At 43.7% G+C, this 14,062-nt stretch overlaps 1 protein-coding gene across 3 annotated transcripts in view; it reads right to left on the minus strand.

Annotated features, from left to right (window-relative positions):
- LOC103045221 (SH3 and multiple ankyrin repeat domains protein 1) overlaps positions 1-14,062 on the minus strand; it is an 84,102-nt gene that overhangs the window by 44,988 nt on the left and 25,052 nt on the right. For all 3 annotated transcript variants that reach the window (XM_049480362.1, XM_049480361.1, XM_049480363.1), the window contains exon 2: positions 9,343-9,902. In XM_049480362.1, coding sequence (XP_049336319.1) covers positions 9,343-9,852 — 510 coding nt within the window. In that variant the 5' untranslated portion in view covers positions 9,853-9,902. The remainder of the gene's footprint in view (positions 1-9,342; positions 9,903-14,062) is intronic.

Consider the following 14,062-nt stretch of genomic DNA (forward strand, 5'->3'; position numbering starts at 1 on the left):
TCACACACACACACACTAAAACACTCACACACACACACACTAAACACTCACACACACACACACACACTAAAACACTCACACACACACACTAAAACACTCACACACACTAAAACACTAAAACACTCACACACACACATTAAAACACTCACACACACTAAAACACACACACACACACACACACTAAAACACTCACACACACACACACTAAAACACTCACACACACACACTTAAACACTCACACACACTAAAACACTAAAACACTCACACACAAACACACACACACTAAAACACTCACACACACACACACTAAAACACTCACACACACTAAAACACTCACACACACTAAAACACTCACACACACACACACTAAAACACTAAAACACTCACACACACTAAAACAATAAAACAGTCACACACACTAAACACACACACACACACACACACTAAAACACTAAAACACTCACACACACTAAAACACTAAAACACTCACACACACTAAAACACTAAAACACACACACATTAAAACACTCACACACACATTAAAACACTCTCACACACTAAAACACTAAAACACTCACACACACTAAAACACTAAAACACTCACACACACATTAAAACACTCTCACACACTAAAACACTAAAACACTCACACACACTAAAACACTAAAACACACACACATTAAAACAGTCACACACACTAAAACACTAAAACACTCACACACACATTAAAACACTCTCACACACTAAAACACTAAAACACTCACACACACATTAAAACACTTACACACACTAAAACACTCACACACACTAAAACACTAAAACACTCACACACACATTAAAACACTCACACACACTAAAACACTCACACACACTAAAACACTCTCACACACTAAAACACTCTCACACACTAAAACACTAAAACACTCACACACACATTAAAACACTCACACACATTAAAACACTCTCACACACTAAAACACTAAAACACTCACACACACTAAAACAATAAAACAGTCACACACACTAAACACTCACACACACACACACACTAAAACACTAAAACACTCACACACACTAAAACACTAAAACACTCACACACACTAAAACACTAAAACACTCACACACACTAAAACACTAAAACACTCACACACACACACACTAAAACAATAAAACACACACACACACTAAAACACTCTCACACACTAAAACACTCACACACACACATTAAAACACTCACACACACTAAAACACTCACACACACTAAAACACTAAAACACTCACACACACTAAAACACTCACACACACACATTAAAACACTCACACACACTAAAACACTCTCACACACTAAAACACTAACACACACACATTAAAACACTCACACACACTAAAACACTAAAACACTAAAACACTCACACACACACACACACACACACTAAACACTCACACACACTAAAACACTAAAACACTCACACACACTAAAACACTAAAACACTCTCACACACTAAAACACTCACACACACACATTAAAACACTCACACACACTAAAACACTAAAACACACACACACACTAAAACACTCACACACACACATTAAAACACTCACACACACACATTAAAACACTCACACACACTAAAACACTAAAACACACACACACACTAAAACACTCTCACACACTAAAACACTCACACACACACATTAAAACACTCTCACACACTAAAACACTAAAACACTCACACACACTAAAACACTAAAACACACACACATTAAAACACTCACACACACTAAAACACTAAAACACACACACACACTAAAACACTAAAACACACACACATTAAAACACTCACACACACTAAAACACTAAAACACTCACACACACTAAAACACTAAAACACACACACACACTAAAACACTAAAACACACACACATTAAAACACTCACACACACTAAAACACTAAAACACACACACATTAAAACACTCACACACACTAAAACACTAAAACACTCACACACACTAAAACACTAAAACACACACACACACTAAAACACTAAAACACACACACATTAAAACACTCACACACACTAAAACACTAAAACACTCACACACACACATTAAAACACTCACACACACTAAAACACTCACACACACTAAAACACTAAAACACTCACACACACATTAAAACACTCACACACACTAAAACACTCACACACACTAAAACACTAAAACACTCACACACACACACTCTCACACACACACACACACACACTACACACACACACTCTCTCTCACACACACACACACACACACACTAAAACACTCACACAAACACACACACACACACACACTAAAACACTCACACAAACACACACACACTACACACACACACACTCTCACACACACACACACTACACACACACACTCTCTCTCACACACACACTACACACAAACACACACACACTAAAACATTCACACAAACACACACACACACACACACAAACACACACTAAAACACTCACACACACACACACACACACTAAAACACTCACACACACACACACTAAAACACTCACACACACACACACTAAAACACTCACACACACACACTCACACACACTAAAACACTCACACACACACACTCACACACACTAAAACACTCACACACACTAAAACACTCACACACACACACTCACACACACTAAAACACTCACACACACTAAAACACTCACACACACTAAAACACTCACACACACTAAAACACTCACACACACTAAAACACTAAAACACTCACACACACACATTAAAACACTCACACACACTAAAACAATCACACACACATATTAAAACACTCACACACACTAAAACACTAAAACACTCACACACACTAAAACACTCACACACACTAAAACACTAAAACACTCACACACACACATTAAAACACTCACACACACTAAAACACTCACACACACACATTAAAACACTCACACACACTAAAACACTCACACACACTAAAACACTCACACACACTAAAACACTAAAACACTCACACACACTAAAACACTCACACACACACATTAAAACACTCACACACACTAAAACACTCACACACACATATTAAAACACTCACACACACTAAACACTAAAACACTCACACACACTAAAACACTAAAACACTCACACACACTAAAACACTAAAACACTCACACACACTAAAACACTCACACACACTAAAACACTCACACACACTAAAACACTCACACACACTAAAACACTAAAACACTCACACACACTAAAACACTCACACACACTAAAACACTCACACACACTAAAACACTCACACACACTAAAACACTCACACACACTAAAACACTCACACACACTAAAACACTAAAACACTCACACACACTAAAACACTAAAACACTCACACACACTAAAACACTAAAACAGTCACACACACTAAAACACTAAAACACACACACACACACACACACACACACTAAAACACACACACACTAAAAAAGTCACTCACACACACTAAAACACACACACACACATACACTACACACACACACACTCTCACACACACACACACACTACACACACACACACTCTCTCTCTCTCACACACACACACACACACACACTAAAACACTCACACACACTGAAACACTCACACACACTAAAACACTCACACTCTCACACACACACTACACACAAACACACACTACACACACACACTCTCTCATACACACACACACTAAAACACTCACACAAACACACACACACACACAAACACACACTAAAACACTCACAAACACCGAAACACTCACACACACTAAAACACTCGCACACACTAAAACACTCACACAAACACATTAAAACACACACACTAAAACACACACACACTAAAACACTCACACACACTAAAACACTCACACACACACATTAAAACACACACACTAAAACACACACACACTAAAACACTCACACACACTAAAACAGTCACACACTAAAACACTCACACACATACATTAAAACACACACACTAAAACACACACACACTAAAACACTCACACACACTAAAACACTCACACACACACATTAAAACACACACACTAAAACACACACACACTAAAACACTCACACACACTAAAACACTCACACAAACACATTAAAACACACACACTAAAACAGTCACACACACTAAAACACTCACACACACACATTAAAACACACACACTAAAACACACACACACTAAAACACTCACACACACTAAAACACTAAAACAGTCAAACACACTAAAACACTCACACACACTAAAACACTAAAACACACACACACACACTAAAACACTCACACACACACACACTCACACACACTAAAACACTCACACACACTAAAACACTCACACACACTAAAACACTAAAACACACACACACACACACTAAAACACTCACACACACACACTCACACACACTAAAACACACACACACTAAAACACTCACACACACACTACACACACACACACATTAATTTAAACACCAACATTCAGCAGCATGATCTCCTCTAAACACCAACAATCAGCAGCATGATCTCCTCTAAACACCAACAATCAGCAGCATGATCTCCTCTAAACACCAACAATCAGCAGCATGATCTCCTCTAAACACCAACAATCAGCAGCATCATCTCCTCTAAACACCAACAATCAGCAGCATGATCTCCTCTAAACACCAACAATCAGCAGCATGATCTCCTCTAAACACCAACAATCAGCAGCATGATCTCCTCTAAACACCAACAATCAGCAGCATGATCTCCTCTAAACACCAACAATCAGCAGCATCATCTCCTCTAAACACCAACAATCAGCAGCATCATCTCCTCTAAACACCAACAATCAGCAGCATCATCTCCTCTAAACACCAACAATCAGCAGCATCATCTCCTCTAAACACCAACGATCAGCAGCATGATCTCCTCTAAACACCAACAATCAGCAGCATCATCTCCTCTAAACACCAACGATCAGCAGCATCATCTCCTCTAAACACCAACAATCAGCAGCATCATCTCCTCTAAACACCAACAATCAGCAGCATCATCTCCTCTAAACACCAACAATCAGCAGCATCATCTCCTCTAAACACCAACAATCAGCAGCCACAATCTCCTCTAAACACCAACAATCAGCAGCATGATCTCCTCTAAACACCAACAATCAGCAGCATGATCTCCTCTAAACACCAACAATCAGCAGCATGATCTCTAAACACCAACAATCAGCAGCATCATCTCCTCTAAACACCAACAATCAGCAGACACAATCTCCTCTAAACACCAACAATCAGCAGCCACAATCTCCTCTAAACACTAACAATCAGCAGCATGATGTCCTCTAATCACCAACAATCAGCAGCATCATCTCCTCTAAACACCAACGATCAGCAGCATGATCTCCTCTAAACACCAACAATCAGCAGCATGATCTCCTCTAAACACCAACAATCAGCAGCATGATCTCCTCTCAACACCAACAATCAGCAGCATGATCTCCTCTAAACACCAACAATCAGCAGCATCATCTCCTCTAAACACCAACAATCAGCAGACACAATCTCCTCTAAACACCAACAATCAGCAGCATCATCTCCTCTAAACACCAACAGTCAGCAGCCAGGATCTCCTCTAAACACCAACAATCAGCAGCATGATCTCCTCTAAACCCCAACAATCAGCAGCCACAATCTCCTCTAAACACCAACAATCAGCAGCATCATCTCCTCTAAACACCAACGATCAGCAGCATGATCTCCTCTAAACCCCAACAATCAGCAGCATGATCTCCTCTAAACCCCAACAATCAGCAGCATGATCTCCTCTAAACCCCAACAATCAGCAGCCACAATCTCCTCTAAACACCAACAATCAGCAGCATCATCTCCTCTAAACACCAACGATCAGCAGCATGATCTCCTCTAAACACCAACAATCAGCAGCATGATCTCCTCTAAACACCAACAATCAGCAGCATGATCTCCTCTAAACACCAACGATCAGCAGCATGATCTCCTCTAAACACCAACAATCAGCAGCATGATCTCCTCTAAACACCAACAATCAGCAGCATGATCTCCTCTAAACACCAACAATCAGCAGCATGATCTCCTCTAAACACCAACAATCAGCAGCATCATTTCCTCTAAACACCAACAATCAGCAGCATGATCTCCTCTAAACACCAACAATCAGCAGCCACAATCTCCTCTAAACACCAACAATCAGCAGCATGATCTCCTCTAAACACCAACAGTCAGCAGCCAGGATCTCCTCTAAACACCAACAATCAGCAGCATGATCTCCTCTAAACCCCAACAATCAGCAGCCACAATCTCCTCTAAACACCAACAATCAGCAGCATCATCTCCTCTAAACACCAACGATCAGCAGCATGATCTCCTCTAAACCCCAACAATCAGCAGCATGATCTCCTCTAAACCCCAACAATCAGCAGCATGATCTCCTCTAAACCCCAACAATCAGCAGCCACAATCTCCTCTAAACACCAACAATCAGCAGCATCATCTCCTCTAAACACCAACGATCAGCAGCATGATCTCCTCTAAACACCAACAATCAGCAGCATGATCTCCTCTAAACACCAACAATCAGCAGCATGATCTCCTCTAAACACCAACAATCAGCAGCATCATCTCCTCTAAACACCAACAATCAGCAGCATGATCTCCTCTAAACACCAACGATCAGCAGCATGATCTCCTCTAAACACCAACGATCAGCAGCATGATCTCCTCTAAACCCCAACAATCAGCAGCCACAATCTCCTCTAAACACCAACAATCAGCAGCATCATCTCCTCTAAACACCAACAATCAGCAGCCACAATCTCCTCTAAACACCAACAATCAGCAGCATCATCTCCTCTAAACACCAACAATCAGCAGCCACAATCTCCTCTAAACACGAACAATCAGCTGCATGATCTCCTCTAAACACCAACGATCAGCAGCATGATCTCCTCTAAACACCAACAATCAGCAGCATGATCTCCTCTAAACACCAACGATCAGCAGCATGATCTCCTCTAAACACCAACAATCAGCAGCCACAATCTCCTCTAAACACCAACAATCAGCAGCATCATCTCCTCTAAACACCAACGATCAGCAGCATGATCTCCTCTAAACCCCAACAATCAGCAGCATGATCTCCTCTAAACACCAACAATCAGCAGCCACAATCTCCTCTAAACACCAACAATCAGCAGCACGATCTCCTCTAAACCCCAACAATCAGCAGCCACAATCTCGTCTAAACACCAACAATCAGCTGCATGATCTCCTCTAAACACCAACAATCAGCAGCATGATCTCCTCTAAACACCAACAATCAGCAGCATGATCTCCTCTAAACATCAACAATCAGCAGCATGATCTCCTCTAAACATCAACAATCAGCAGCCACAATCTCCTCTAAACACCAACAATCAGCAGCATCATCTCCTCTAAACACCAACGATCAGCAGCATGATCTCCTCTAAACACCAACAATCAGCAGCATGATCTCCTCTAAACACCAACAATCAGCAGCACGATCTCCTCTAAACCCCAACAATCAGCAGCCACAATCTCCTCTAAACACCAACAATCAGCTGCATGATCTCCTCTAAACACCAACAATCAGCAGCATGATCTCCTCTAAACACCAACAATCAGCAGCATGATCTCCTCTAAACACCAACAATCAGCAGCCACAATCTCCTCTAAACACCAACAATCAGCAGCCACAATCTCCTCTAAACACCAACAATCAGCAGCATCATCTCCTCTAAACACCAACAATCAGCAGCATCATCTCCTCTAAACACCAACAATCAGCAGCATGATCTCCTCTAAACACCAACAATCAGCAGCAGGATCTCCTCTAAACCCCAACAATCAGCAGCATGATCTCCTCTAAACACCAACAATCAGCAGCATGATCTCCTCTAAACACCAACAATCAGCAGCAGGATCTCCTCTAAACATCAACAATCAGCAGCCACAATCTCCTCTAAACACCAACAATCAGCAGCATCATCTCCTCTAAACACCAACGATCAGCAGCATGATCTCCTCTAAACACCAACAATCAGCAGCATGATCTCCTCTAAACACCAACAATCAGCAGCAGGATCTCCGCTAAACCCCAACAATCAGCAGCATGATCTCCTCTAAACACCAACAATCAGGAGCATGATCTCCTCTAAACACCAACAATCAGCAGCAGGATCTCCTCTAAACCCCAACAATCAGCAGCATCATCTCCTCTAAACACCAACAATCAGCAGCATCATCTCCTCTAAACACCAACAATCAGCAGCATGATCTCCTCTAAACACCAACAATCAGCAGCATCATCTCCTCTAAACACCAACAATCAGCAGCATCATCTCCTCTAAACACCAACAATCAGCAGCCACAATCTCCTCTAAACACCAACAATCAGCAGCATGATCTCCTCTAAACACCAACAATCAGCAGCATGATCTCCTCTAAACACCAACAATCAGCAGCATGATCTCCTCTAAACACCAACAATCAGCAGCCACAATCTCCTCTAAACACCAACAATCAGCTGCATGATCTCCTCTAAACACCAACAATCAGCAGCATGATCTCCTCTAAACACCAACAATCAGCAGCATGATCTCCTCTAAACACCAACAATCAGCAGCCACAATCTCCTCTAAACACCAACAATCAGCAGCATCATCTCCTCTAAACACCAACGATCAGCAGCATGATCTCCTCTAAACACCAACAATCAGCAGCATCATCTCCTCTAAACACCAACGATCAGCAGCATGATCTCGTCTAAACACCAACAATCAGCAGCATCATCTCCTCTAAACACCAACAATCAGCAGCATCATTTCCTCTAAACACCAACAATCAGCAGCATGATCTCCTCTAAACACCAACAATCAGCAGCATGATCTCCTCTAAACACCAACAATCAGCAGCCGTAAACTATGTGTGTATTTGTTAGTGTGTGTGTGTAGTGTGTGTGTGTATAGTGTGTGTGTGTGTGTGTATAGTGTGTGTATGTGTGTATAGTGTTTGTGTGTATAGTGTGTGTGTGTAGTGTGTGTGTGTGTAATGTGTGTGTTTGTGTGTATAGTGTGTGTGTAGTGTGTGTGTAGTGTGTGTGTTTGTGTACAGTGTGTGTATGTGTGTATAGTGTGTGTGTATAGTGTGTGTGTGTGTGTGTGTGTGTGTGTGTATAGTGTTTGTGTGTATAGTGTGTGTGTATAGTGTGTGTGTGTGTGTGTGTGTGTGTGTACCGTTTGTTTGATGTCAGGTATTCCTACGCGGAACACCATCATGCTGAGGTGTGTGTGTGTGTCCTCCAGGGGGGTGATGGTGGTCATGCTGCGCTCCATGTGACGTCTCCGAGCTTGCTGACTGGTCAGGACTTTGTAGATCTGCTGCTGATTGGTTGAGGTCGGGTAGTACAGCGGTTGGCTGGCTGGCTGATGATGAAGTACCGCCTGATTGGCCGAGTACGGAGCTCCCCGGTGACCCGCGTTGGCCGGCCGCTGCTGCCTGTCCCCTCGCTGTCGACCAATCACGATGGCCGCTGGTTTTAGCACCTCCCCCTTTCCCTCGCGGGATTGGCGGCCTCCTCTCTGACTCTCCTCCTCTCCGTCCACCATTCCGTTTAGTCTCCGCCTCCTCTCCTCCTCCTCCGCCTCATCCTCCACTTCTTTATCCTCCGACGCCGAGAAGAAGCGCTTCGTATTTCCCAGCATCCTCCGGCGCTGCGCCGCGTCACCAAGCAGCACCGCCGTCATGACGACGCAGCATCCTCACCCCCCGGCAACAGCGGCACGCCGGGGACCGACTGCGGAGAAAAGAGAGGAAAAGAGGAGTTAGAGTGGAGGAGTGAAGCTATGATTATGACAGCAGCTTTCTGAGCTAACAACTCAATTAACCAATTAATCAATTAAACAATTAAACGTTTTAAAAGACATGCCATAGGTAACACACCAGTGAGCAGCCTTGCCCCACATCTCATAAAAAATGTTTTAACACTATTTTCACTCCTTCCTCCTGCCTGGTTTAAACAGCAGCAGATCTTCTGAATATATCTACACTGATGGGCGTGGTGTTCTGGAAATGAGGTGTGTTCAGGTACATTTCTGGAGTTTTATCTTGTTTATCTTGGTAACAGAAAACACAGGAGCTCCACTGACTGAATACAACCTAGACAGACGCCAACAGTCAGACGTTTATTGCTATCTCGGTAACACTGGCGCTGTGCCGAGCCGAGCGTACACCCCCACTTATTACACACACATGAACACACAGCAGCACAAACCCAACTTTTACATCAACAATAAACAGAATAGTAAATAAAATAACATTGCTGTTCCCGTAAATGAGCTGCTGGAGCTCCTTCACAGCGTCAACCAGCAGCTCAGTTTCCTCTGCTGAGAAGAGTTTGTTGGACACGTTCAGGTAGCTGCACCGCTAAAATAGCAATCCACCAAAGACAGAGCTCACCTGATCTACTCTTAAAGAGAATAATGAGCAAGAGATGCTCTGATTGGTTTATTTCACTTTACGCCCAAAATTAACCACACCCATCATTAATTAAGAGAATTAGTACATGACTTTTGTACGTTTTAAGCTGCATAAGCTGTACTTTTCCCATCGTTACAATAGCAAAGATACACTGACACGCCCTAAATCAAGCTGCACAGTAATATTTTGTTTGATTGACGGTAATAATTGTAACATAGTATCAGTAATGAGATGAAGAGCAGCAGGTTATGATACTGATCAGTTTTCCACTTTACAGCCTGAGACTCAGAAACCACAGCAGATCTATAATCCCTCAAACAGCACAATCAGTTCCTCCAGCAGAGCTAACAGCACAGCTTCAGCACAGACGGAGGATTAGCTCTAAAATAACAACCACCAACCAGCACAACCAGCCCAGAGAACCACACAACCCAGAGAACCAGAACCACACAACCCAGAAACCAGAGAAACCAGAACCACACAACCCAGAGAACCAGAACCACACAACCCAGAAACCAGAGAAACCAGAACCACACAACCCAGAGAACCAGAACCACACAACCCAGAAACCAGAGAAACCAGAACCACACAACCCAGAAACCAGAGAAACCAGAACCACACAACCCAGAGAACCAGAACCACACAACTTAGAAACCAGAGAAAGCAGAACCACACAACTTAGAAACCAGAACCACACAACCCAGAAACCAGAGAAAGCAGAACCACACAACCCAGAGAACCAGAAACCAGAATCACACAACCCGGAAACCAGAGAAACCAGAACCACACAACTCAGAAACCAGAGAAACCAGAACCACACAACCCAGAAACCAGAACCATACAACCCAGAAACCAGAGAAACCAGAACCACACAACCCAGAAACCAGAACCACACAACCCAGAAATCAGAACCACACAACCCAGAAACCAGAGAAAGCAGAACCACACAACCCAGAGAACCAGAACCACACAACCCAGAGAACCAGAAACCAGAACCACACAACTCAGAAACCAGAGAAACCAGAACCACACAACCCAGAAACCAGAACCACACAACCCAGAAACCAGAGAAACCAGAACCACACAACCCAGAGAACCAGAAACCAGAACCACACAACTCAGAGAACCAGAAACCAGAACCACACAACTCAGAAACCAGAGAAACCAGAACCACACAACCCAGAGAACCAGAAACCAGAACCACACAACTCAGAAACCAGAGAAACCAGAACCACACAACCCAGAGAACCAGAAACCAGAACCACACAACTCAGAAACCAGAGAAACCAGAACCACACAACCCAGAAACCAGAACCCCACAACCCAAAAATCAGAACCACACAACCCAGAGAACCAGAAACCAGAACCACACAACCCAGAAACCAGAGAAACCAGAACCACACAACCCAGAAACCAGAGAAACCAGAATCACACAACCCAGAAACCAGAGAAACCAGAACCACACAACCCAGAAACCAGAGAAACCAGAACCACACAACCCAGAAACCAGAACCACACAACCCAGAAACCAGAGAAACCAGGACCACACAACGCAGAAACCAGAACCACACAACCCAGAAACCAGAGAAACCAGAACCACACAACCCAGAAACCAGAACCACACAACGCAGAAACCAGAAGCACACAACCCAGAGAACCAGAGAACCAGAACCACACAACCCAGAAACCAGAACCACACAACCCAGAAACCAGAGAAACCAGAACCACACAACCCAGAAACCAGAGAAATCAGAACCACACAACCCAGAAACCAGAGAAACCAGGACCACACAACGCAGAAACCAGAACCACACAACCCAGAAACCAGAACCACACAACCCAGAAACCAGAGAAACCAGAACCACACAACCCAGAGAACCAGAAACCAGAACCACACAACTTAGAAACCAGAGAAACCAGAACCACACAACCCAGAAACCAGAACCACACAACCCAGAAACCAGAGAAACCAGAACCACACAACCCAGAGAACCAGAAACCAGAACCACACAACCCAGAAACCAGAGAAACCAGAACCACACAACCCAGAGAACCAGAAACCAGAACCACACAACCCAGAAACCAGAGAAACCAGAACCACACAACCCAGAAACCAGAACCACACAACCCAGAAACCAGAGAAACCAGAACCACACAACCCAGAAACCAGAGAAACCAGAACCACACAACCCAGAGAACCAGAACCACACAACCCAGAAACCAGAACCACACAACCCAGAAATCAGAACCACACAACCCAGAAACCAGAGAAACCAGAACCACACAACCCAGAGAACCAGAAACCAGAACCACACAACCCAGAGAACCAGAGAAACCAGAACCACACAACCCAGAGAAACCAGAACCAAACAACCCAGAAACCAGAGAAACCAGAACCACACAACCCAGAAACCAGAACCACACAACCCAGAAACCAGAACCACACAACCCAGAAACCAGAACCACACAACCCAGAAACCAGAGAAACCAGAACCACACAACCCAGAGAACCAGAAACCAGAACCACAAAAACCAGAACCACACAACCCAGAAACCAGAGAAACCAGAACCACACAACCCAGAAACCAGAACCACACAACCCAGAAACCAGAGAAACCAGAACCACACAACCCAGAGAACCAGAAACCAGAACCACACAACCCAGAGAACCAGAGGAACCAGAACCACACAACCCAGAAACCAGAACCACACAACCCAGAAACCAGAAACCAGAACCACACAACTCAGAAACCAGAGAAACCAGAACCACACACCCCAGAAACCAGAACCACACAACCCAGAAACCAGAACCACACAACGCAGAGAACCAGAAACCAGAACCACACAACCCAGAGAACCAGAGAAACCAGAACCACACAATCCAGAGAACCAGAAACCAGAACCACACAACCCAGAGAACCAGAGAAACCAGAACCACACAACCCAGAGAAACCAGAACCACACAACCCAGAAACGAGAGAAACCAGAACCACACAACCCAGAAACCAGAACCACACAACCCAGAAACCAGAACCACACAACGCAGAAACCAGAACCACACAACCCAGAAACCAGAACCACACAACCCAGAAACCAGAACCACACAGCCCAGAAACCAGAGAAACCAGAACCACACAACCCAGAGAACCAGAAACCAGAACCACACAACCCAGAGAACCAGAGAAACCAGAACCACACAACCCAGAAACCAGAACCACACAACCCAGAGAACCAGAACCACACAACCCAGAGAACCAGAACCACACAACGCAGAAACCAGAACCACACAACCCAGAAACCAGAGAAACCAGAACCACACAACCCAGAGAACCAGAAACCAGAACCACACAACCCAGAGAACCAGAGAAACCAGAACCACACAACCCAGAAACCAGAACCACACAACTCAGAAACCAGAGAAACCAGAACCACACAACCCAGAGAACCAGAAACCAGAACCACACAACTCAGAAACCA

Source organism: Astyanax mexicanus, chromosome 6 (genome assembly GCF_023375975.1).
Source record: "Astyanax mexicanus isolate ESR-SI-001 chromosome 6, AstMex3_surface, whole genome shotgun sequence".
Taxonomy (NCBI): domain Eukaryota; kingdom Metazoa; phylum Chordata; class Actinopteri; order Characiformes; family Acestrorhamphidae; genus Astyanax; species Astyanax mexicanus.